The 23,320-nt window shown below is 51.6% G+C and overlaps 6 protein-coding genes across 6 annotated transcripts; all 6 read left to right on the forward strand.

Annotated features, from left to right (window-relative positions):
* The first annotated feature begins 480 nt into the window (after nucleotides 1-480).
* On the forward strand, nucleotides 481-1,046 carry LOC129495280 (interferon alpha-1/2-like). Its single transcript, XM_055302783.1, is given in 2 exon segments — nucleotides 481-714; nucleotides 717-1,046. Coding segments are annotated over 2 exon segments (564 nt in total).
* Nucleotides 1,047-4,292: 3,246 nt separating this feature from the next.
* On the forward strand, nucleotides 4,293-4,943 carry LOC129495282 (interferon alpha-1/2). The gene has a single exon (XM_055302785.1). The coding sequence runs from the start codon at nucleotides 4,378-4,380 to the stop codon at nucleotides 4,939-4,941; it is 564 nt and encodes a 187-aa protein (XP_055158760.1). The 5' UTR covers nucleotides 4,293-4,377; the 3' UTR covers nucleotides 4,942-4,943.
* A 3,307-nt stretch (nucleotides 4,944-8,250) lies between these two features.
* Nucleotides 8,251-8,814, forward strand: LOC129494499 (interferon alpha-1/2). Its single transcript, XM_055301385.1, has one exon. The coding sequence runs from the start codon at nucleotides 8,251-8,253 to the stop codon at nucleotides 8,812-8,814; it is 564 nt and encodes a 187-aa protein (XP_055157360.1).
* A 3,315-nt stretch (nucleotides 8,815-12,129) lies between these two features.
* On the forward strand, nucleotides 12,130-12,693 carry LOC129494498 (interferon alpha-1/2). Its single transcript, XM_055301384.1, has one exon. The coding sequence runs from the start codon at nucleotides 12,130-12,132 to the stop codon at nucleotides 12,691-12,693; it is 564 nt and encodes a 187-aa protein (XP_055157359.1).
* A 3,311-nt stretch (nucleotides 12,694-16,004) lies between these two features.
* On the forward strand, nucleotides 16,005-16,568 carry LOC129494497 (interferon alpha-1/2). The gene has a single exon (XM_055301383.1). The coding sequence runs from the start codon at nucleotides 16,005-16,007 to the stop codon at nucleotides 16,566-16,568; it is 564 nt and encodes a 187-aa protein (XP_055157358.1).
* A 3,310-nt stretch (nucleotides 16,569-19,878) lies between these two features.
* LOC129494493 (interferon alpha-1/2) lies at nucleotides 19,879-20,442 on the forward strand. The gene has a single exon (XM_055301378.1). It carries the CDS (start codon nucleotides 19,879-19,881, stop codon nucleotides 20,440-20,442), a length of 564 nt encoding a protein of 187 aa, XP_055157353.1.
* The last annotated feature ends 2,878 nt before the right edge of the window (nucleotides 20,443-23,320 follow it).

The following is a 23,320-nucleotide window of genomic DNA, read 5'->3' on the forward strand; positions in this document are numbered from 1 at the left end:
CGTTGGCCATCCCATTCCACGTCGGAAGCCTAACAATTGGCCTTCATGCTTACCAGCGTTAGACATCCTTAACCCTGCTTCGCCTTCACATGAGACGGGTCAACCGACACGGGGTTGTGTGTGTACACAGTTCAGATAGGAGCATGGGACATACACTGTACTCTAGAGACAGCGCATCCGGGTTCCGAACTTTTCTGGATGATGCGTGAAAAGCCAATCCAGAAGACTCTGGAGGCAAGGGCAGTCATGACAAGCACGCCGCCCATGTAGTTGGGAAACAGTGCTCTAGAGCCAGTCGAAAGTGCATCATAAAGGAAAGCAAAAAGAGAAGTAGAAAGTGAGGGAGACGTTCAGAAATGGAAAACGCGTCTGTGGCCTACTTAAGCCCCACACACGAGGGAAGATGCTCAGAGAGAGCTGGAGCCGCGGTTCCCACACTTGCCCAGCACAGCCAGGCCCACAGCCCCTGCAGGATCCCCGATGGCCGTGCCCTGCTCCTTCTCGGTGGCCCTGGTGCTGCTCAGCTGCCACTCCCTGTGCAGTCTGGCTTGCGACCTGCCCGACACCCACGGCCTGCGCAACTGGAGGGTCCTGACGCTCCTGGGACAGATGAGGAGACTCTCCGCCGGCTCTTGTGACCACTACACCAATGACTTTGCCTTCCCCAAGGAGCTGTTTGATGGCCAGCGGCTCCAGGAGGCGCAGGCCCTCTCTGTGTGGTCCACGTGATGACCCAGAAGGTCTTCCACCTCTTCTGCACGGACACGTCCTCTGCTCCTTGGAACATGACTCTCCTGGAGGAACTGTGCTCGGGGCTCTCGGAGCAGCTGGATGACCTGGAGGCCTGTCCCCTGCAGGAAGTGGGGCTGGCCGAGACCCCCCTCACGCATGACGACTCCACCCTGAGGACCTACTTCCAGAGGATCTCCCTCTACCTGCAAGACAAGAACCACAGCCCGTGTGCCTGGGAGATGGTCCGAGCAGAAATCGGGAGATCCTTCTTCTCCTCGACAATCTTGCAAGAAAGAATCAGGAGGAGGAAATGAGACGCGCCCAGGTCCGCACGGAAATGACATTCCCTACTGACTGATCAGAGCACACTTGCACGTGTCCTGCCACCTCAGAGAAGCTCACGTCTGCCATCACGGTGTGACACGAAGGCAATCGGGGTGTCGAAAGTGTTCAGGACGGGGCAGCGCCATGAAGTCAAGTCGACAAACACCGCTTACTTTCAGATAACCGTGCCCATCTCTCTACTGACTGCTGATTCGTTGATTTATTTATTTATTTATTTATTTATTTATTTATTTATTTATTTATTTATTTCATTTATTTATTTCTATTTCTACCTTAAGTGGGTTCTCTTTGTATACTAGTAGGTGTACCGTCCCTGTGTGATTCAGGGGGAGTGGGGATGCTTTCTATTTATTCAGTGTTTTATTCTTTTGGTCATTAAACCTTTTTCTGCAAACTTTCTTGGATTTGTTGTTTCTTTCGAGAGGGATGGAGTCGGAATAGAATCTGATGAAAAAAATGGATCGTACGACTCTTCTCCTCATGATTCTGTTCCTCTCATGAGAAGTCAACCCATAGTCCTCCTCGATGCCAGTGCATATGTGCCTGTCAGGATGAGGGCGCACACAACCGATCCCATCTCCTACCCTGTATCTCTGAGTTCTGTCGAGAAAAAAACAAACCTCCAAACAACCAGCAGAGTGAAGTAAACGGCAGTAATAGCAAAGGGTAAAAGAAGAAGAAGAAGGGACATAGCAACTCTGTAAGCAGGAAAGGCAGCAGGCATATCCGGAAATATAATCAACAGCACTGGATAATACCTTCCCTATTAGACTGGTGGATGTCCCAGTGCCAATGTCCTTAAGAAAATGCCTATTGGGGTCTGCCAGTTACAGCCGGCCCGTGCCCTGGAAGCCTAGCAATGGAAGCGGTCCCATGGGAGCAGAGTCCCGAAGGAGAAGTGGTCTCCAAATGGATTCCCTTGTGGATCCTGTGTGGCCATGAGACTTCTAAGGGCAAGCCACTCACTGAAGCCCAGAGTCTGTGGAGGTTCCCTACTTCTTGGAAACTCTCCTCCGAGAGGCCTTGTTGTCTTCTTTGGCTCCTGATGACGGACCATTATGGCCAGGAGGGCACGTCCCCGTTACAACCAGGGGACAGTGGCTGTAGGAACAAGCAAAGACAAAGCGGGAGGATTGGACTCGGTGGTCTGTCCGATGCTCTCCAGCAGAAGACTGCCCCCTACAGCCAGCAATGCACTGAGATAGTGGACCAGGCCTGGACACCTGGCTTGTGTTCTCTGCATCAGGCTGCCCCTGCTGGATGATTCATCTCCAGAGGTAAAAACAGCCTTTTCTCAGAAGGAACGGATTCAGAGAGTGTAAAAAGCCATTTCCTCAGCATATCTCTGTCTCTCTCTCTCTCTGTCTCTCTCTCTCTCTCTCTCCTCTCTCTCTCTCCCCCCCTCTGGAAAATACAGTGTTCCAAAGAGCAGCGAGGTAGGCAATGTGGTTGGCAAGGTCGGTAAGCAGGCAGATCTTGGTTTCAGCTGAGTGCCTCATCTCAGGGTGGTTGGATGGAACCCCACATCAGGCTCCCCACAAGTGCAGAGACTGCAGAGGATTCCTTGTCCCTGGGGCACCTGGGTGGCTCGTTCCATGAGGCATCTGTCTTTGGCTAGATCGCCAATCCCAGGGTCCTTGGATGAGCCTGTCTTCGGGCTCCTTCTCAGTTGCGTGACTGCTACTCCCTCTCCTCCCCTGCTCATGCTGCTCTATTTTTTTTTAATTTTTATTTATTTATGATAGTCACACAGGGAGAGAGAGAGAGAGAGGCAGAGACATAGGCAGAGGGAGAAGCAGGCTCCATGCACCGGGAGCCTGACGTGGGACTCGATCCCGGGTCTCCAGGATCGCGCCCTGAGCCAAAGGCAGGCGCCAAATCGCTGCGCCACCCAGGGATCCCTCATGCTGCTCTATATATTGCTTTCACTCTCTCTCTCACTCTCTTTCTCTAAAAATCAAGATGTCTTCTACGAGTAGTTAGCTGCACAGAAAAATAAATGCGAGATAGACTTTCCCAACATCCGTGGTCTGTATCTGCATAGAGTCCCTGAAAATGAACCTTCAGCCACCAGAGGGAATCCCTGTGACAAGGCTTCCAAGATTCTGAGCTCTGTGAACTAGTCTTAGGTAGTCCAGTGGTCTGTAGGCTCTCCAAAGCTCAGTCTGCGAGGGCCCCAGCCAAAGCTTCTTCCTTCCTGTTCGTTGTCTCTCCTTGGGCTTTCTTGAGTACCACACAAGAAGCATGGCCATTGAATTAATGGAAGAGCCCTGAAATGTGTGCAGAGGAGGGCGACACACCTAGGAATGACAGGCCCCTGTGAGCAGAGGACTTTCTCTCCATCCGTTCCTGGATCTCAACGTCACTGGGTGAGGTGGCCCTGGCTGACTTGGGAGCTACCTTTGGCGCTTTGTGGATGTGGCTCCCGTGTGAGCCTGGAGGTGATGTGGGCTCTCAGCATTTCAGAACAAAGGGATTCTACATGATCGTTTGACGTTACGAAAGACAGTCAACGCATCAGTAACTGTACACAGTGCGAAACACAACAAAAGGAGTTTTGAAAACACCTTGATGAGTACGGAGTCGCAGGGGAGGCAAGAGATCACTTTGTCAGCCGAGGCAACATGAAATGGCCTTACAGGAGAAACACATGTCAGGGAAGTAATTCAACTGTTCGATTCCTATCAGCAGTTTGGCATCGTCCTAACTTGTGAGAGACTCTGCGTTCATTCTCTTGTCCTTGTAGACATGATTCACCTGCATATGTGCTTTCCGTATCAGAAATCACGTACCTCTCAGTACTCGATAGGTCACTCTACAACGTTGGCCATCCCATTCCACGTCGGAAGCCTAACAATTGGCCTTCATGCTTACCAGCGTTAGACATCCTTAACCCTGCTTCGCCTTCACATGAGACGGGTCAACCGACACGGGGTTGTGTGTGTACACAGTTCAGATAGGAGCATGGGACATACACTGTACTCTAGAGACAGCGCATCCGGGTTCCGAACTTTTCTGGATGATGCGTGAAAAGCCAATCCAGAAGACTCTGGAGGCAAGGGCAGTCATGACAAGCACGCCGCCCATGTAGTTGGGAAACAGTGCTCTAGAGCCAGTCGAAAGTGCATCATAAAGGAAAGCAAAAAGAGAAGTAGAAAGTGAGGGAGACGTTCAGAAATGGAAAACGCGTCTGTGGCCTACTTAAGCCCCACACACGAGGGAAGATGCTCAGAGAAGCTGGAGCCGCGGTTCCCACACTTGCCCAGCACAGCCAGGCCCACAGCCCCTGCAGGATCCCCGATGGCCGTGCCCTGCTCCTTCTCGGTGGCCCTGGTGCTGCTCAGCTGCCACTCCCTGTGCAGTCTGGCTTGCGACCTGCCCGACACCCACGGCCTGCGCAACTGGAGGGTCCTGACGCTCCTGGGACAGATGAGGAGACTCTCCGCCGGCTCTTGTGACCACTACACCAATGACTTTGCCTTCCCCAAGGAGCTGTTTGATGGCCAGCGGCTCCAGGAGGCGCAGGCCCTCTCTGTGGTCCACGTGATGACCCAGAAGGTCTTCCACCTCTTCTGCACGGACACGTCCTCTGCTCCTTGGAACATGACTCTCCTGGAGGAACTGTGCTCGGGGCTCTCGGAGCAGCTGGATGACCTGGAGGCCTGTCCCCTGCAGGAAGTGGGGCTGGCCGAGACCCCCCTCACGCATGACGACTCCACCCTGAGGACCTACTTCCAGAGGATCTCCCTCTACCTGCAAGACAAGAACCACAGCCCGTGTGCCTGGGAGATGGTCCGAGCAGAAATCGGGAGATCCTTCTTCTCCTCGACAATCTTGCAAGAAAGAATCAGGAGGAGGAAATGAGACGCGCCCAGGTCCGCACGGAAATGACATTCCCTAACTGATCAGAGCACACTTGCACGTGTCCTGCCACCTCAGAGAAGCTCACGTCTGCCATCACGGTGACACGAAGGCAATCGGGGTGTCGAAAGTGTTCAGGACGGGGCAGCGCCATGAAGTCAAGTCGACAAACACCGCTTACTTTCAGATAACCGTGCCCATCTCTCTACTGACTGCTGATTCGTTGATTTATTTATTTATTTATTTATTTATTTATTTATTTATTTATTTATTTCTATTTCTACCTTAAGTGGGTTCTCTTTGTATACTAGTAGGTGTACCGTCCCTGTGTGATTCAGGGGGAGTTGGGGATGCTTTCTATTTATTCAGTGTTTTATTCTTTTGGTCAGTAAACCTTTTTCTGCAAACTTTCTTGGATTTGTTGTTTCTTTCGAGAGGGATGGAGTCGGAATAGAATCTGATGAAAAAAATGGATCGTACGACTCTTCTCCTCATGATTCTGTTCCTCTCATGAGAAGTCAACCCATAGTCCTCCTCGATGCCAGTGCATATGTGCCTGTCAGGATGAGGGCGCACACAACCGATCCCATCTCCTACCCTGTATCTCTGTGTTCTGTCGAGAAAAAAACAAACCTCCAAACAACCAGCAGAGTGAAGTAACGGCAGTAATAGCAAAGGGTACAAGAAGAAGAAGAAGGGACATAGCAACTCTGTAAGCAGGAAAGGCAGCAGGCATATCCGGAAATATAATCAACAGCACTGGATAATACCTTCCCTATTAGACTGGTGGATGTCCCAGTGCCAATGTCCTTAAGAAAATGCCTATTGGGGTCTGCCAGTTACAAGCCGGCCCGTGCCCTGGAAGCCTAGCAATGGAAGCGGTCCCATGGGAGCAGAGTCCCGAAGGAGAAGTGGTCTCCAAATGGATTCCCTTGTGGATCCTGTGTGGCCATGAGACTTCTAAGGGCAAGCCACTCACTGAAGCCCAGAGTCTGTGGAGGTTCCCTACTTCTTGGAAACTCTCCTCCGAGAGGCCTTGTTGTCTTCTTTGGCTCCTGATGACGGACCATTATGGCCAGGAGGGCACGTCCCCGTTACAACCAGGGGACAGTGGCTGTAGGAACAAGCAAAGACAAAGCGGGAGGATTGGACTCGGTGGTCTGTCCGATGCTCTCCAGCAGAAGACTGCCCCCTACAGCCAGCAATGCACTGAGATAGTGACCAGGCCTGGACACCTGGCTTGTGTTCTCTGCATCAGGCTGCCCCTGCTGGATGATTCATCTCCAGAGGTAAAAACAGCCTTTTCTCAGAAGGAACGGATTCAGAGACTGTAAAAAGCCATTTCCTCAGCATATCTCTGTCTCTCTCTCTCTCTGTCTCTCTCTCTCTCTCTCTCCTCTCTCTCTCTCCCCCCCTCTGGAAAATACAGTGTTCCAAAGAGCAGCGAGGTAGGCAATGTGGTTGGCAAGGTCGGTAAGCAGGCAGATCTTGGTTTCAGCTGAGTGCCTCATCTCAGGGTGGTTGGATGGAACCCCACATCAGGCTCCCCACAAGTGCAGAGACTGCAGAGGATTCCTTGTCCCTGGGGCACCTGGGTGGCTCGTTCCATGAGGCATCTGTCTTTGGCTAGATCGCCAATCCCAGGGTCCTTGGATGAGCCTGTCTTCGGGCTCCTTCTCAGTTGCGTGACTGCTACTCCCTCTCCTCCCCTGCTCATGCTGCTCTATTTTTTTTTAATTTTTATTTATTTATGATAGTCACACAGGGAGAGAGAGAGAGAGAGGCAGAGACATAGGCAGAGGGAGAAGCAGGCTCCATGCACCGGGAGCCTGACGTGGGACTCGATCCCGGGTCTCCAGGATCGCGCCCTGAGCCAAAGGCAGGCGCCAAATCGCTGCGCCACCCAGGGATCCCTCATGCTGCTCTATATATTGCTTTCACTCTCTCTCTCACTCTCTTTCTCTAAAAATCAAGATGTCTTCTACGAGTAGTTAGCTGCACAGAAAAATAAATGCGAGATAGACTTTCCCAACATCCGTGGTCTGTATCTGCATAGAGTCCCTGAAAATGAACCTTCAGCCACCAGAGGGAATCCCTGTGACAAGGCTTCCAAGATTCTGAGCTCTGTGAACTAGTCTTAGGTAGTCCAGTGGTCTGTAGGCTCTCCAAAGCTCAGTCTGCGAGGGCCCCAGCCAAAGCTTCTTCCTTCCTGTTCGTTGTCTCTCCTTGGGCTTTCTTGAGTACCACACAAGAAGCATGGCCATTGAATTAATGGAAGAGCCCTGAAATGTGTGCAGAGGAGGGCGACACACCTAGGAATGACAGGCCCCTGTGAGCAGAGGACTTTCTCTCCATCCGTTCCTGGATCTCAACGTCACTGGGTGAGGTGGCCCTGGCTGACTTGGGAGCTACCTTTGGCGCTTTGTGGATGTGGCTCCCGTGTGAGCCTGGAGGTGATGTGGGCTCTCAGCATTTCAGAACAAAGGGATTCTACATGATCGTTTGACGTTACGAAAGACAGTCAACGCATCAGTAACTGTACACAGTGCGAAACACAACAAAAGGAGTTTTGAAAACACCTTGATGAGTACGGAGTCGCAGGGGAGGCAAGAGATCACTTTGTCAGCCGAGGCAACATGAAATGGCCTTACAGGAGAAACACATGTCAGGGAAGTAATTCAACTGTTCGATTCCTATCAGCAGTTTGGCATCGTCCTAACTTGTGAGAGACTCTGCGTTCATTCTCTTGTCCTTGTAGACATGATTCACCTGCATATGTGCTTTCCGTATCAGAAATCACGTACCTCTCAGTACTCGATAGGTCACTCTACAACGTTGGCCATCCCATTCCACGTCGGAAGCCTAACAATTGGCCTTCATGCTTACCAGCGTTAGACATCCTTAACCCTGCTTCGCCTTCACATGAGACGGGTCAACCGACACGGGGTTGTGTGTGTACACAGTTCAGATAGGAGCATGGGACATACACTGTACTCTAGAGACAGCGCATCCGGGTTCCGAACTTTTCTGGATGATGCGTGAAAAGCCAATCCAGAAGACTCTGGAGGCAAGGGCAGTCATGACAAGCACGCCGCCCATGTAGTTGGGAAACAGTGCTCTAGAGCCAGTCGAAAGTGCATCATAAAGGAAAGCAAAAAGAGAAGTAGAAAGTGAGGGAGACGTTCAGAAATGGAAAACGCGTCTGTGGCCTACTTAAGCCCCACACACGAGGGAAGATGCTCAGAGAAGCTGGAGCCGCGGTTCCCACACTTGCCCAGCACAGCCAGGCCCACAGCCCCTGCAGGATCCCCGATGGCCGTGCCCTGCTCCTTCTCGGTGGCCCTGGTGCTGCTCAGCTGCCACTCCCTGTGCAGTCTGGCTTGCGACCTGCCCGACACCCACGGCCTGCGCAACTGGAGGGTCCTGACGCTCCTGGGACAGATGAGGAGACTCTCCGCCGGCTCTTGTGACCACTACACCAATGACTTTGCCTTCCCCAAGGAGCTGTTTGATGGCCAGCGGCTCCAGGAGGCGCAGGCCCTCTCTGTGGTCCACGTGATGACCCAGAAGGTCTTCCACCTCTTCTGCACGGACACGTCCTCTGCTCCTTGGAACATGACTCTCCTGGAGGAACTGTGCTCGGGGCTCTCGGAGCAGCTGGATGACCTGGAGGCCTGTCCCCTGCAGGAAGTGGGGCTGGCCGAGACCCCCCTCACGCATGACGACTCCACCCTGAGGACCTACTTCCAGAGGATCTCCCTCTACCTGCAAGACAAGAACCACAGCCCGTGTGCCTGGGAGATGGTCCGAGCAGAAATCGGGAGATCCTTCTTCTCCTCGACAATCTTGCAAGAAAGAATCAGGAGGAGGAAATGAGACGCGCCCAGGTCCGCACGGAAATGACATTCCCTAACTGATCAGAGCACACTTGCACGTGTCCTGCCACCTCAGAGAAGCTCACGTCTGCCATCACGGTGACACGAAGGCAATCGGGGTGTCGAAAGTGTTCAGGACGGGGCAGCGCCATGAAGTCAAGTCGACAAACACCGCTTACTTTCAGATAACCGTGCCCATCTCTCTACTGACTGCTGATTCGTTGATTTATTTATTTATTTATTTATTTATTTATTTATTTATTTATTCATTTATTTATTTCTATTTCTACCTTAAGTGGGTTCTCTTTGTATACTAGTAGGTGTACCGTCCCTGTGTGATTCAGGGGGAGTGGGGATGCTTTCTATTTATTCAGTGTTTTATTCTTTTGGTCATTAAACCTTTTTCTGCAAACTTTCTTGGATTTGTTGTTTCTTTCGAGAGGGATGGAGTCGGAATAGAATCTGATGAAAAAAATGGATCGTACGACTCTTCTCCTCATGATTCTGTTCCTCTCATGAGAAGTCAACCCATAGTCCTCCTCGATGCCAGTGCATATGTGCCTGTCAGGATGAGGGCGCACACAACCGATCCCATCTCCTACCCTGTATCTCTGTGTTCTGTCGAGAAAAAAACAAACCTCCAAACAACCAGCAGAGTGAAGTAACGGCAGTAATAGCAAAGGGTACAAGAAGAAGAAGAAGGGACATAGCAACTCTGTAAGCAGGAAAGGCAGCAGGCATATCCGGAAATATAATCAACAGCACTGGATAATACCTTCCCTATTAGACTGGTGGATGTCCCAGTGCCAATGTCCTTAAGAAAATGCCTATTGGGGTCTGCCAGTTACAAGCCGGCCCGTGCCCTGGAAGCCTAGCAATGGAAGCGGTCCCATGGGAGCAGAGTCCCGAAGGAGAAGTGGTCTCCAAATGGATTCCCTTGTGGATCCTGTGTGGCCATGAGACTTCTAAGGGCAAGCCACTCACTGAAGCCCAGAGTCTGTGGAGGTTCCCTACTTTTGGAAACTCTCCTCCGAGAGGCCTTGTTGTCTTCTTTGGCTCCTGATGACGGACCATTATGGCCAGGAGGGCACGTCCCCGTTACAACCAGGGGACAGTGGCTGTAGGAACAAGCAAAGACAAAGCGGGAGGATTGGACTCGGTGGTCTGTCCGATGCTCTCCAGCAGAAGACTGCCCCCTACAGCCAGCAATGCACTGAGATAGTGACCAGGCCTGGACACCTGGCTTGTGTTCTCTGCATCAGGCTGCCCCTGCTGGATGATTCATCTCCAGAGGTAAAAACAGCCTTTTCTCAGAAGGAACGGATTCAGAGACTGTAAAAAGCCATTTCCTCAGCATATCTCTGTCTCTCTCTCTCTCTGTCTCTCTCTCTCTCTCTCTCCTCTCTCTCTCTCCCCCCCTCTGGAAAATACAGTGTTCCAAAGAGCAGCGAGGTAGGCAATGTGGTTGGCAAGGTCGGTAAGCAGGCAGATCTTGGTTTCAGCTGAGTGCCTCATCTCAGGGTGGTTGGATGGAACCCCACATCAGGCTCCCCACAAGTGCAGAGACTGCAGAGGATTCCTTGTCCCTGGGGCACCTGGGTGGCTCGTTCCATGAGGCATCTGTCTTTGGCTAGATCGCCAATCCCAGGGTCCTTGGATGAGCCTGTCTTCGGGCTCCTTCTCAGTTGCGTGACTGCTACTCCCTCTCCTCCCCTGCTCATGCTGCTCTATTTTTTTTTAATTTTTATTTATTTATGATAGTCACACAGGGAGAGAGAGAGAGAGAGGCAGAGACATAGGCAGAGGGAGAAGCAGGCTCCATGCACCGGGAGCCTGACGTGGGACTCGATCCCGGGTCTCCAGGATCGCGCCCTGAGCCAAAGGCAGGCGCCAAATCGCTGCGCCACCCAGGGATCCCTCATGCTGCTCTATATATTGCTTTCACTCTCTCTCTCACTCTCTTTCTCTAAAAATCAAGATGTCTTCTACGAGTAGTTAGCTGCACAGAAAAATAAATGCGAGATAGACTTTCCCAACATCCGTGGTCTGTATCTGCATAGAGTCCCTGAAAATGAACCTTCAGCCACCAGAGGGAATCCCTGTGACAAGGCTTCCAAGATTCTGAGCTCTGTGAACTAGTCTTAGGTAGTCCAGTGGTCTGTAGGCTCTCCAAAGCTCAGTCTGCGAGGGCCCCAGCCAAAGCTTCTTCCTTCCTGTTCGTTGTCTCTCCTTGGGCTTTCTTGAGTACCACACAAGAAGCATGGCCATTGAATTAATGGAAGAGCCCTGAAATGTGTGCAGAGGAGGGCGACACACCTAGGAATGACAGGCCCCTGTGAGCAGAGGACTTTCTCTCCATCCGTTCCTGGATCTCAACGTCACTGGGTGAGGTGGCCCTGGCTGACTTGGGAGCTACCTTTGGCGCTTTGTGGATGTGGCTCCCGTGTGAGCCTGGAGGTGATGTGGGCTCTCAGCATTTCAGAACAAAGGGATTCTACATGATCGTTTGACGTTACGAAAGACAGTCAACGCATCAGTAACTGTACACAGTGCGAAACACAACAAAAGGAGTTTTGAAAACACCTTGATGAGTACGGAGTCGCAGGGGAGGCAAGAGATCACTTTGTCAGCCGAGGCAACATGAAATGGCCTTACAGGAGAAACACATGTCAGGGAAGTAATTCAACTGTTCGATTCCTATCAGCAGTTTGGCATCGTCCTAACTTGTGAGAGACTCTGCGTTCATTCTCTCGTCTTTGTAGACATGATTCACCTGCATATGTGCTTTCCGTATCAGAAATCACGTACCTCTCAGTACTCGATAGGTCACTCTACAACGTTGGCCATCCCATTCCACGTCGGAAGCCTAACAATTGGCCTTCATGCTTACCAGCGTTAGACATCCTTAACCCTGCTTCGCCTTCACATGAGACGGGTCAACCGACACGGGGTTGTGTGTGTACACAGTTCAGATAGGAGCATGGGACATACACTGTACTCTAGAGACAGCGCATCCGGGTTCCGAACTTTTCTGGATGATGCGTGAAAAGCCAATCCAGAAGACTCTGGAGGCAAGGGCAGTCATGACAAGCACGCCGCCCATGTAGTTGGGAAACAGTGCTCTAGAGCCAGTCGAAAGTGCATCATAAAGGAAAGCAAAAAGAGAAGTAGAAAGTGAGGGAGACGTTCAGAAATGGAAAACGCGTCTGTGGCCTACTTAAGCCCCACACACGAGGGAAGATGCTCAGAGAAGCTGGAGCCGCGGTTCCCACACTTGCCCAGCACAGCCAGGCCCACAGCCCCTGCAGGATCCCCGATGGCCGTGCCCTGCTCCTTCTCGGTGGCCCTGGTGCTGCTCAGCTGCCACTCCCTGTGCAGTCTGGCTTGCGACCTGCCCGACACCCACGGCCTGCGCAACTGGAGGGTCCTGACGCTCCTGGGACAGATGAGGAGACTCTCCGCCGGCTCTTGTGACCACTACACCAATGACTTTGCCTTCCCCAAGGAGCTGTTTGATGGCCAGCGGCTCCAGGAGGCGCAGGCCCTCTCTGTGGTCCACGTGATGACCCAGAAGGTCTTCCACCTCTTCTGCACGGACACGTCCTCTGCTCCTTGGAACATGACTCTCCTGGAGGAACTGTGCTCGGGGCTCTCGGAGCAGCTGGATGACCTGGAGGCCTGTCCCCTGCAGGAAGTGGGGCTGGCCGAGACCCCCCTCACGCATGACGACTCCACCCTGAGGACCTACTTCCAGAGGATCTCCCTCTACCTGCAAGACAAGAACCACAGCCCGTGTGCCTGGGAGATGGTCCGAGCAGAAATCGGGAGATCCTTCTTCTCCTCGACAATCTTGCAAGAAAGAATCAGGAGGAGGAAATGAGACGCGCCCAGGTCCGCACGGAAATGACATTCCCTAACTGATCAGAGCACACTTGCACGTGTCCTGCCACCTCAGAGAAGCTCACGTCTGCCATCACGGTGACACGAAGGCAATCGGGGTGTCGAAAGTGTTCAGGACGGGGCAGCGCCATGAAGTCAAGTCGACAAACACCGCTTACTTTCAGATAACCGTGCCCATCTCTCTACTGACTGCTGATTCGTTGATTTATTTATTTATTTATTTATTTATTTATTTATTTATTCATTTATTTATTTCTATTTCTACCTTAAGTGGGTTCTCTTTGTATACTAGTAGGTGTACCGTCCCTGTGTGATTCAGGGGGAGTGGGGATGCTTTCTATTTATTCAGTGTTTTATTCTTTTGGTCATTAAACCTTTTTCTGCAAACTTTCTTGGATTTGTTGTTTCTTTCGAGAGGGATGGAGTCGGAATAGAATCTGATGAAAAAAATGGATCGTACGACTCTTCTCCTCATGATTCTGTTCCTCTCATGAGAAGTCAACCCATAGTCCTCCTCGATGCCAGTGCATATGTGCCTGTCAGGATGAGGGCGCACACAACCGATCCCATCTCCTACCCTGTATCTCTGTGTTCTGTCGAGAAAAAAACAAACCTCCAAACAACCAGCAGAGTGAAGTAACGGCAGTAATAGCAAAGGGTACAAGAAGAAGAAGAAGGGACATAGCAACTCTGTAAGCAGGAAAGGCAGCAGGCATATCCGGAAATATAATCAACAGCACTGGATAATACCTTCCCTATTAGACTGGTGGATGTCCCAGTGCCAATGTCCTTAAGAAAATGCCTATTGGGGTCTGCCAGTTACAAGCCGGCCCGTGCCCTGGAAGCCTAGCAATGGAAGCGGTCCCATGGGAGCAGAGTCCCGAAGGAGAAGTGGTCTCCAAATGGATTCCCTTGTGGATCCTGTGTGGCCATGAGACTTCTAAGGGCAAGCCACTCACTGAAGCCCAGAGTCTGTGGAGGTTCCCTACTTCTTGGAAACTCTCCTCCGAGAGGCCTTGTTGTCTTCTTTGGCTCCTGATGACGGACCATTATGGCCAGGAGGGCACGTCCCCGTTACAACCAGGGGACAGTGGCTGTAGGAACAAGCAAAGACAAAGCGGGAGGATTGGACTCGGTGGTCTGTCCGATGCTCTCCAGCAGAAGACTGCCCCCTACAGCCAGCAATGCACTGAGATAGTGACCAGGCCTGGACACCTGGCTTGTGTTCTCTGCATCAGGCTGCCCCTGCTGGATGATTCATCTCCAGAGGTAAAAACAGCCTTTTCTCAGAAGGAACGGATTCAGAGACTGTAAAAAGCCATTTCCTCAGCATATCTCTGTCTCTCTCTCTCTCTGTCTCTCTCTCTCTCTCTCCTCTCTCTCTCTCCCCCCCCTCTGGAAAATACAGTGTTCCAAAGAGCAGCGAGGTAGGCAATGTGGTTGGCAAGGTCGGTAAGCAGGCAGATCTTGGTTTCAGCTGAGTGCCTCATCTCAGGGTGGTTGGATGGAACCCCACATCAGGCTCCCCACAAGTGCAGAGACTGCAGAGGATTCCTTGTCCCTGGGGCACCTGGGTGGCTCGTTCCATGAGGCATCTGTCTTTGGCTAGATCGCCAATCCCAGGGTCCTTGGATGAGCCTGTCTTCGGGCTCCTTCTCAGTTGCGTGACTGCTACTCCCTCTCCTCCCCTGCTCATGCTGCTCTATTTTTTTTTAATTTTTATTTATTTATGATAGTCACACAGGGAGAGAGAGAGAGAGAGGCAGAGACATAGGCAGAGGGAGAAGCAGGCTCCATGCACCGGGAGCCTGACGTGGGACTCGATCCCGGGTCTCCAGGATCGCGCCCTGAGCCAAAGGCAGGCGCCAAATCGCTGCGCCACCCAGGGATCCCTCATGCTGCTCTATATATTGCTTTCACTCTCTCTCTCACTCTCTTTCTCTAAAAATCAAGATGTCTTCTACGAGTAGTTAGCTGCACAGAAAAATAAATGCGAGATAGACTTTCCCAACATCCGTGGTCTGTATCTGCATAGAGTCCCTGAAAATGAACCTTCAGCCACCAGAGGGAATCCCTGTGACAAGGCTTCCAAGATTCTGAGCTCTGTGAACTAGTCTTAGGTAGTCCAGTGGTCTGTAGGCTCTCCAAAGCTCAGTCTGCGAGGGCCCCAGCCAAAGCTTCTTCCTTCCTGTTCGTTGTCTCTCCTTGGGCTTTCTTGAGTACCACACAAGAAGCATGGCCATTGAATTAATGGAAGAGCCCTGAAATGTGTGCAGAGGAGGGCGACACACCTAGGAATGACAGGCCCCTGTGAGCAGAGGACTTTCTCTCCATCCGTTCCTGGATCTCAACGTCACTGGGTGAGGTGGCCCTGGCTGACTTGGGAGCTACCTTTGGCGCTTTGTGGATGTGGCTCCCGTGTGAGCCTGGAGGTGATGTGGGCTCTCAGCATTTCAGAACAAAGGGATTCTACATGATCGTTTGACGTTACGAAAGACAGTCAACGCATCAGTAACTGTACACAGTGCGAAACACAACAAAAGGAGTTTTGAAAACACCTTGATGAGTACGGAGTCGCAGGGGAGGCAAGAGATCACTTTGTCAGCCGAGGCAACATGAAATGGCCTTACAGGAGAAACACATGTCAGGGAAGTAATTCAACTGTTCGATTCCTATCAGCAGTTTGGCATCGTCCTAACTTGTGAGAGACTCTGCGTTCATTCTCTTGTCCTTGTAGACATGATTCACCTGCATATGTGCTTTCCGTATCAGAAATCACGTACCTCTCAGTACTCGATAGGTCACTCTACAACGTTGGCCATCCCATTCCACGTCGGAAGCCTAACAATTGGCCTTCATGCTTACCAGCGTTAGACATCCTTAACCCTGCTTCGCCTTCACATGAGACGGGTCAACCGACACGGGGTTGTGTGTGTACACAGTTCAGATAGGAGCATGGGACATACACTGTACTCTAGAGACAGCGCATCCGGGTTCCGAACTTTTCTGGATGATGCGTGAAAAGCCAATCCAGAAGACTCTGGAGGCAAGGGCAGTCATGACAAGCACGCCGCCCATGTAGTTGGGAAACAGTGCTCTAGAGCCAGTCGAAAGTGCATCATAAAGGAAAGCAAAAAGAGAAGTAGAAAGTGAGGGAGACGTTCAGAAATGGAAAACGCGTCTGTGGCCTACTTAAGCCCCACACACGAGGGAAGATGCTCAGAGAAGCTGGAGCCGCGGTTCCCACACTTGCCCAGCACAGCCAGGCCCACAGCCCCTGCAGGATCCCCGATGGCCGTGCCCTGCTCCTTCTCGGTGGCCCTGGTGCTGCTCAGCTGCCACTCCCTGTGCAGTCTGGCTTGCGACCTGCCCGACACCCACGGCCTGCGCAACTGGAGGGTCCTGACGCTCCTGGGACAGATGAGGAGACTCTCCGCCGGCTCTTGTGACCACTACACCAATGACTTTGCCTTCCCCAAGGAGCTGTTTGATGGCCAGCGGCTCCAGGAGGCGCAGGCCCTCTCTGTGGTCCACGTGATGACCCAGAAGGTCTTCCACCTCTTCTGCACGGACACGTCCTCTGCTCCTTGGAACATGACTCTCCTGGAGGAACTGTGCTCGGGGCTCTCGGAGCAGCTGGATGACCTGGAGGCCTGTCCCCTGCAGGAAGTGGGGCTGGCCGAGACCCCCCTCACGCATGACGACTCCACCCTGAGGACCTACTTCCAGAGGATCTCCCTCTACCTGCAAGACAAGAACCACAGCCCGTGTGCCTGGGAGATGGTCCGAGCAGAAATCGGGAGATCCTTCTTCTCCTCGACAATCTTGCAAGAAAGAATCAGGAGGAGGAAATGAGACGCGCCCAGGTCCGCACGGAAATGACATTCCCTAACTGATCAGAGCACACTTGCACGTGTCCTGCCACCTCAGAGAAGCTCACGTCTGCCATCACGGTGACACGAAGGCAATCGGGGTGTCGAAAGTGTTCAGGACGGGGCAGCGCCATGAAGTCAAGTCGACAAACACCGCTTACTTTCAGATAACCGTGCCCATCTCTCTACTGACTGCTGATTCGTTGATTTATTTATTTATTTATTTATTTATTTATTTATTTATTCATTTATTTATTTCTATTTCTACCTTAAGTGGGTTCTCTTTGTATACTAGTAGGTGTACCGTCCCTGTGTGATTCAGGGGGAGTGGGGATGCTTTCTATTTATTCAGTGTTTTATTCTTTTGGTCATTAAACCTTTTTCTGCAAACTTTCTTGGATTTGTTGTTTCTTTCGAGAGGGATGGAGTCGGAATAGAATCTGATGAAAAAAATGGATCGTACGACTCTTCTCCTCATGATTCTGTTCCTCTCATGAGAAGTCAACCCATAGTCCTCCTCGATGCCAGTGCATATGTGCCTGTCAGGATGAGGGCGCACACAACCGATCCCATCTCCTACCCTGTATCTCTGTGTTCTGTCGAGAAAAAAACAAACCTCCAAACAACCAGCAGAGTGAAGTAACGGCAGTAATAGCAAAGGGTACAAGAAGAAGAAGAAGGGACATAGCAACTCTGTAAGCAGGAAAGGCAGCAGGCATATCCGGAAATATAATCAACAGCACTGGATAATACCTTCCCTATTAGACTGGTGGATGTCCCAGTGCCAATGTCCTTAAGAAAATGCCTATTGGGGTCTGCCAGTTACAAGCCGGCCCGTGCCCTGGAAGCCTAGCAATGGAAGCGGTCCCATGGGAGCAGAGTCCCGAAGGAGAAGTGGTCTCCAAATGGATTCCCTTGTGGATCCTGTGTGGCCATGAGACTTCTAAGGGCAAGCCACTCACTGAAGCCCAGAGTCTGTGGAGGTTCCCTACTTTTTGGAAACTCTCCTCCGAGAGGCCTTGTTGTCTTCTTTGGCTCCTGATGACGGACCATTATGGCCAGGAGGGCACGTCCCCGTTACAACCAGGGGACAGTGGCTGTAGGAACAAGCAAAGACAAAGCGGGAGGATTGGACTCGGTGGTCTGTCCGATGCTCTCCAGCAGAAGACTGCCCCCTACAGCCAGCAATGCACTGAGATAGTGACCAGGCCTGGACACCTGGCTTGTGTTCTCTGCATCAGGCTGCCCCTGCTGGATGATTCATCTCCAGAGGTAAAAACAGCCTTTTCTCAGAAGGAACGGATTCAGAGACTGTAAAAAGCCATTTCCTCAGCATATCTCTGTCTCTCTCTCTCTCTGTCTCTCTCTCTCTCTCTCCTCTCTCTCTCCCCCCCCCTCTGGAAAATACAGTGTTCCAAAGAGCAGCGAGGTAGGCAATGTGGTTGGCAAGGTCGGTAAGCAGGCAGATCTTGGTTTCAGCTGAGTGCCTCATCTCAGGGTGGTTGGATGGAACCCCACATCAGGCTCCCCACAAGTGCAGAGACTGCAGAGGATTCCTTGTCCCTGGGGCACCTGGGTGGCTCGTTCCATGAGGCATCTGTCTTTGGCTAGATCGCCAATCCCAGGGTCCTTGGATGAGCCTGTCTTCGGGCTCCTTCTCAGTTGCGTGACTGCTACTCCCTCTCCTCCCCTGCTCATGCTGCTCTATTTTTTTTTAATTTTTATTTATTTATGATAGTCACACAGGGAGAGAGAGAGAGAGAGGCAGAGACATAGGCAGAGGGAGAAGCAGGCTCCATGCACCGGGAGCCTGACGTGGGACTCGATCCCGGGTCTCCAGGATCGCGCCCTGAGCCAAAGGCAGGCGCCAAATCGCTGCGCCACCCAGGGATCCCTCATGCTGCTCTATATATTGCTTTCACTCTCTCTCTCACTCTCTTTCTCTAAAAATCAAGATGTCTTCTACGAGTAGTTAGCTGCACAGAAAAATAAATGCGAGATAGACTTTCCCAACATCCGTGGTCTGTATCTGCATAGAGTCCCTGAAAATGAACCTTCAGCCACCAGAGGGAATCCCTGTGACAAGGCTTCCAAGATTCTGAGCTCTGTGAACTAGTCTTAGGTAGTCCAGTGGTCTGTAGGCTCTCCAAAGCTCAGTCTGCGAGGGCCCCAGCCAAAGCTTCTTCCTTCCTGTTCGTTGTCTCTCCTTGGGCTTTCTTGAGTACCACACAAGAAGCATGGCCATTGAATTAATGGAAGAGCCCTGAAATGTGTGCAGAGGAGGGCGACACACCTAGGAATGACAGAACCCTGTGAGCAGAGGACTTTCTCTCCATCCGTTCCTGGATCTCAACGTCACTGGGTGAGGTGGCCCTGGCTGACTTGGGAGCTACCTTTGGCGCTTTGTGGATGTGGCTCCCGTGTGAGCCTGGAGGTGATGTGGGCTCTCAGCATTTCAGAACAAAGGGATTCTACATGATCGTTTGACGTTACGAAAGACAGTCAACGCATCAGTAACTGTACACAGTGCGAAACACAACAAAAGGAGTTTTGAAAACACCTTGATGAGTACGGAGTCGCAGGGGAGGCAAGAGATCACTTTGTCAGCCGAGGCAACATGAAATGGCCTTACAGGAGAAACACATGTCAGGGAAGTAATTCAACTGTTCGATTCCTATCAGCAGTTTGGCATCGTCCTAACTTGTGAGAGACTCTGCGTTCATTCTCTTGTCCTTGTAGACATGATTCACCTGCATATGTGCTTTCCGTATCAGAAATCACGTACCTCTCAGTACTCGATAGGTCACTCTACAACGTTGGCCATCCCATTCCACGTCGGAAGCCTAACAATTGGCCTTCATGCTTACCAGCGTTAGACATCCTTAACCCTGCTTCGCCTTCACATGAGACGGGTCAACCGACACGGGGTTGTGTGTGTACACAGTTCAGATAGGAGCATGGGACATACACTGTACTCTAGAGACAGCGCATCCGGGTTCCGAACTTTTCTGGATGATGCGTGAAAAGCCAATCCAGAAGACTCTGGAGGCAAGGGCAGTCATGACAAGCACGCCGCCCATGTAGTTGGGAAACAGTGCTCTAGAGCCAGTCGAAAGTGCATCATAAAGGAAAGCAAAAAGAGAAGTAGAAAGTGAGGGAGACGTTCAGAAATGGAAAACGCGTCTGTGGCCTACTTAAGCCCCACACACGAGGGAAGATGCTCAGAGAAGCTGGAGCCGCGGTTCCCACACTTGCCCAGCACAGCCAGGCCCACAGCCCCTGCAGGATCCCCGATGGCCGTGCCCTGCTCCTTCTCGGTGGCCCTGGTGCTGCTCAGCTGCCACTCCCTGTGCAGTCTGGCTTGCGACCTGCCCGACACCCACGGCCTGCGCAACTGGAGGGTCCTGACGCTCCTGGGACAGATGAGGAGACTCTCCGCCGGCTCTTGTGACCACTACACCAATGACTTTGCCTTCCCCAAGGAGCTGTTTGATGGCCAGCGGCTCCAGGAGGCGCAGGCCCTCTCTGTGGTCCACGTGATGACCCAGAAGGTCTTCCACCTCTTCTGCACGGACACGTCCTCTGCTCCTTGGAACATGACTCTCCTGGAGGAACTGTGCTCGGGGCTCTCGGAGCAGCTGGATGACCTGGAGGCCTGTCCCCTGCAGGAAGTGGGGCTGGCCGAGACCCCCCTCACGCATGACGACTCCACCCTGAGGACCTACTTCCAGAGGATCTCCCTCTACCTGCAAGACAAGAACCACAGCCCGTGTGCCTGGGAGATGGTCCGAGCAGAAATCGGGAGATCCTTCTTCTCCTCGACAATCTTGCAAGAAAGAATCAGGAGGAGGAAATGAGACGCGCCCAGGTCCGCACGGAAATGACATTCCCTAACTGATCAGAGCACACTTGCACGTGTCCTGCCACCTCAGAGAAGCTCACGTCTGCCATCACGGTGACACGAAGGCAATCGGGGTGTCGAAAGTGTTCAGGACGGGGCAGCGCCATGAAGTCAAGTCGACAAACACCGCTTACTTTCAGATAACCGTGCCCATCTCTCTACTGACTGCTGATTCGTTGATTTATTTATTTATTTATTTATTTATTTATTTATTTATTTATTTATTTCTATTTCTACCTTAAGTGGGTTCTCTTTGTATACTAGTAGGTGTACCGTCCCTGTGTGATTCAGGGGAGTTGGGGATGCTTTCTATTTATTCAGTGTTTTATTCTTTTGGTCAGTAAACCTTTTTCTGCAAACTTTCTTGGATTTGTTGTTTCTTTCGAGAGGGATGGAGTCGGAATAGAATCTGATGAAAAAAATGGATCGTACGACTCTTCTCCTCATGATTCTGTTCCTCTCATGACAAGTCAACCCATAGTCCTCCTCGATGCCAGTGCATATGTGCCTGTCAGGATGAGGGCGCACACAACCGATCCCATCTCCTACCCTGTATCTCTGAGTTCTGTCGAGAAAAAAACAAACCTCCAAACAACCAGCAGAGTGAAGTAACGGCAGTAATAGCAAAGGGTACAAGAAGAAGAAGAAGGGACATAGCAACTCTGTAAGCAGGAAAGGCAGCAGGCATATCCGGAAATATAATCAACAGCACTGGATAATACCTTCCCTATTAGACTGGTGGATGTCCCAGTGCCAATGTCCTTAAGAAAATGCCTATTGGGGTCTGCCAGTTACAAGCCGGCCCGTGCCCTGGAAGCCTAGCAATGGAAGCGGTCCCATGGGAGCAGAGTCCCGAAGGAGAAGTGGTCTCCAAATGGATTCCCTTGTGGATCCTGTGTGGCCATGAGACTTCTAAGGGCAAGCCACTCACTGAAGCCCAGAGTCTGTGGAGGTTCCCTACTTTTTGGAAACTCTCCTCCGAGAGGCCTTGTTGTCTTCTTTGGCTCCTGATGACGGACCATTATGGCCAGGAGGGCACGTCCCCGTTACAACCAGGGGACAGTGGCTGTAGGAACAAGCAAAGACAAAGCGGGAGGATTGGACTCGGTGGTCTGTCCGATGCTCTCCAGCAGAAGACTGCCCCCTACAGCCAGCAATGCACTGAGATAGTGACCAGGCCTGGACACCTGGCTTGTGTTCTCTGCATCAGGCTGCCCCTGCTGGATGATTCATCTCCAGAGGTAAAAACAGCCTTTTCTCAGAAGGAACGGATTCAGAGACTGTAAAAAGCCATTTCCTCAGCATATCTCTGTCTCTCTCTCTCTCTGTCTCTCTCTCTCTCTCTCCTCTCTCTCTCTCCCCCCCCTCTGGAAAATACAGTGTTCCAAAGAGCAGCGAGGTAGGCAATGTGGTTGGCAAGGTCGGTAAGCAGGCAGATCTTGGTTTCAGCTGAGTGCCTCATCTCAGGGTGGTTGGATGGAACCCCACATCAGGCTCCCCACAAGTGCAGAGACTGCAGAGGATTCCTTGTCCCTGGGGCACCTGGGTGGCTCGTTCCATGAGGCATCTGTCTTTGGCTAGATCGCCAATCCCAGGGTCCTTGGATGAGCCTGTCTTCGGGCTCCTTCTCAGTTGCGTGACTGCTACTCCCTCTCCTCCCCTGCTCATGCTGCTCTATTTTTTTTTAATTTTTATTTATTTATGATAGTCACACAGGGAGAGAGAGAGAGAGAGGCAGAGACATAGGCAGAGGGAGAAGCAGGCTCCATGCACCGGGAGCCTGACGTGGGACTCGATCCCGGGTCTCCAGGATCGCGCCCTGAGCCAAAGGCAGGCGCCAAATCGCTGCGCCACCCAGGGATCCCTCATGCTGCTCTATATATTGCTTTCACTCTCTCTCTCACTCTCTTTCTCTAAAAATCAAGATGTCTTCTACGAGTAGTTAGCTGCACAGAAAAATAAATGCGAGATAGACTTTCCCAACATCCGTGGTCTGTATCTGCATAGAGTCCCTGAAAATGAACCTTCAGCCACCAGAGGGAATCCCTGTGACAAGGCTTCCAAGATTCTGAGCTCTGTGAACTAGTCTTAGGTAGTCCAGTGGTCTGTAGGCTCTCCAAAGCTCAGTCTGCGAGGGCCCCAGCCAAAGCTTCTTCCTTCCTGTTCGTTGTCTCTCCTTGGGCTTTCTTGAGTACCACACAAGAAGCATGGCCATTGAATTAATGGAAGAGCCCTGAAATGTGTGCAGAGGAGGGCGACACACCTAGGAATGACAGAACCCTGTGAGCAGAGGACTTTCTCTCCATCCGTTCCTGGATCTCAACGTCACTGGGTGAGGTGGCCCTGGCTGACTTGGGAGCTACCTTTGGCGCTTTGTGGATGTGGCTCCCGTGTGAGCCTGGAGGTGATGTGGGCTCTCAGCATTTCAGAACAAAGGGATTCTACATGATCGTTTGACGTTACGAAAGACAGTCAACGCATCAGTAACTGTACACAGTGCGAAACACAACAAAAGGAGTTTTGAAAACACCTTGATGAGTACGGAGTCGCAGGGGAGGCAAGAGATCACTTTGTCAGCCGAGGCAACATGAAATGGCCTTACAGGAGAAACACATGTCAGGGAAGTAATTCAACTGTTCGATTCCTATCAGCAGTTTGGCATCGTCCTAACTTGTGAGAGACTCTGCGTTCATTCTCTTGTCCTTGTAGACATGATTCACCTGCATATGTGCTTTCCGTATCAGAAATCACGTACCTCTCAGTACTCGATAGGTCACTCTACAACGTTGGCCATCCCATTCCACGTCGGAAGCCTAACAATTGGCCTTCATGCT

This window comes from Nyctereutes procyonoides, unplaced genomic scaffold (genome assembly GCF_905146905.1).
Source record: "Nyctereutes procyonoides isolate TBG_1078 unplaced genomic scaffold, NYPRO_anot_genome, whole genome shotgun sequence".
NCBI classification, from domain to species: Eukaryota; Metazoa; Chordata; class Mammalia; order Carnivora; family Canidae; genus Nyctereutes; species Nyctereutes procyonoides.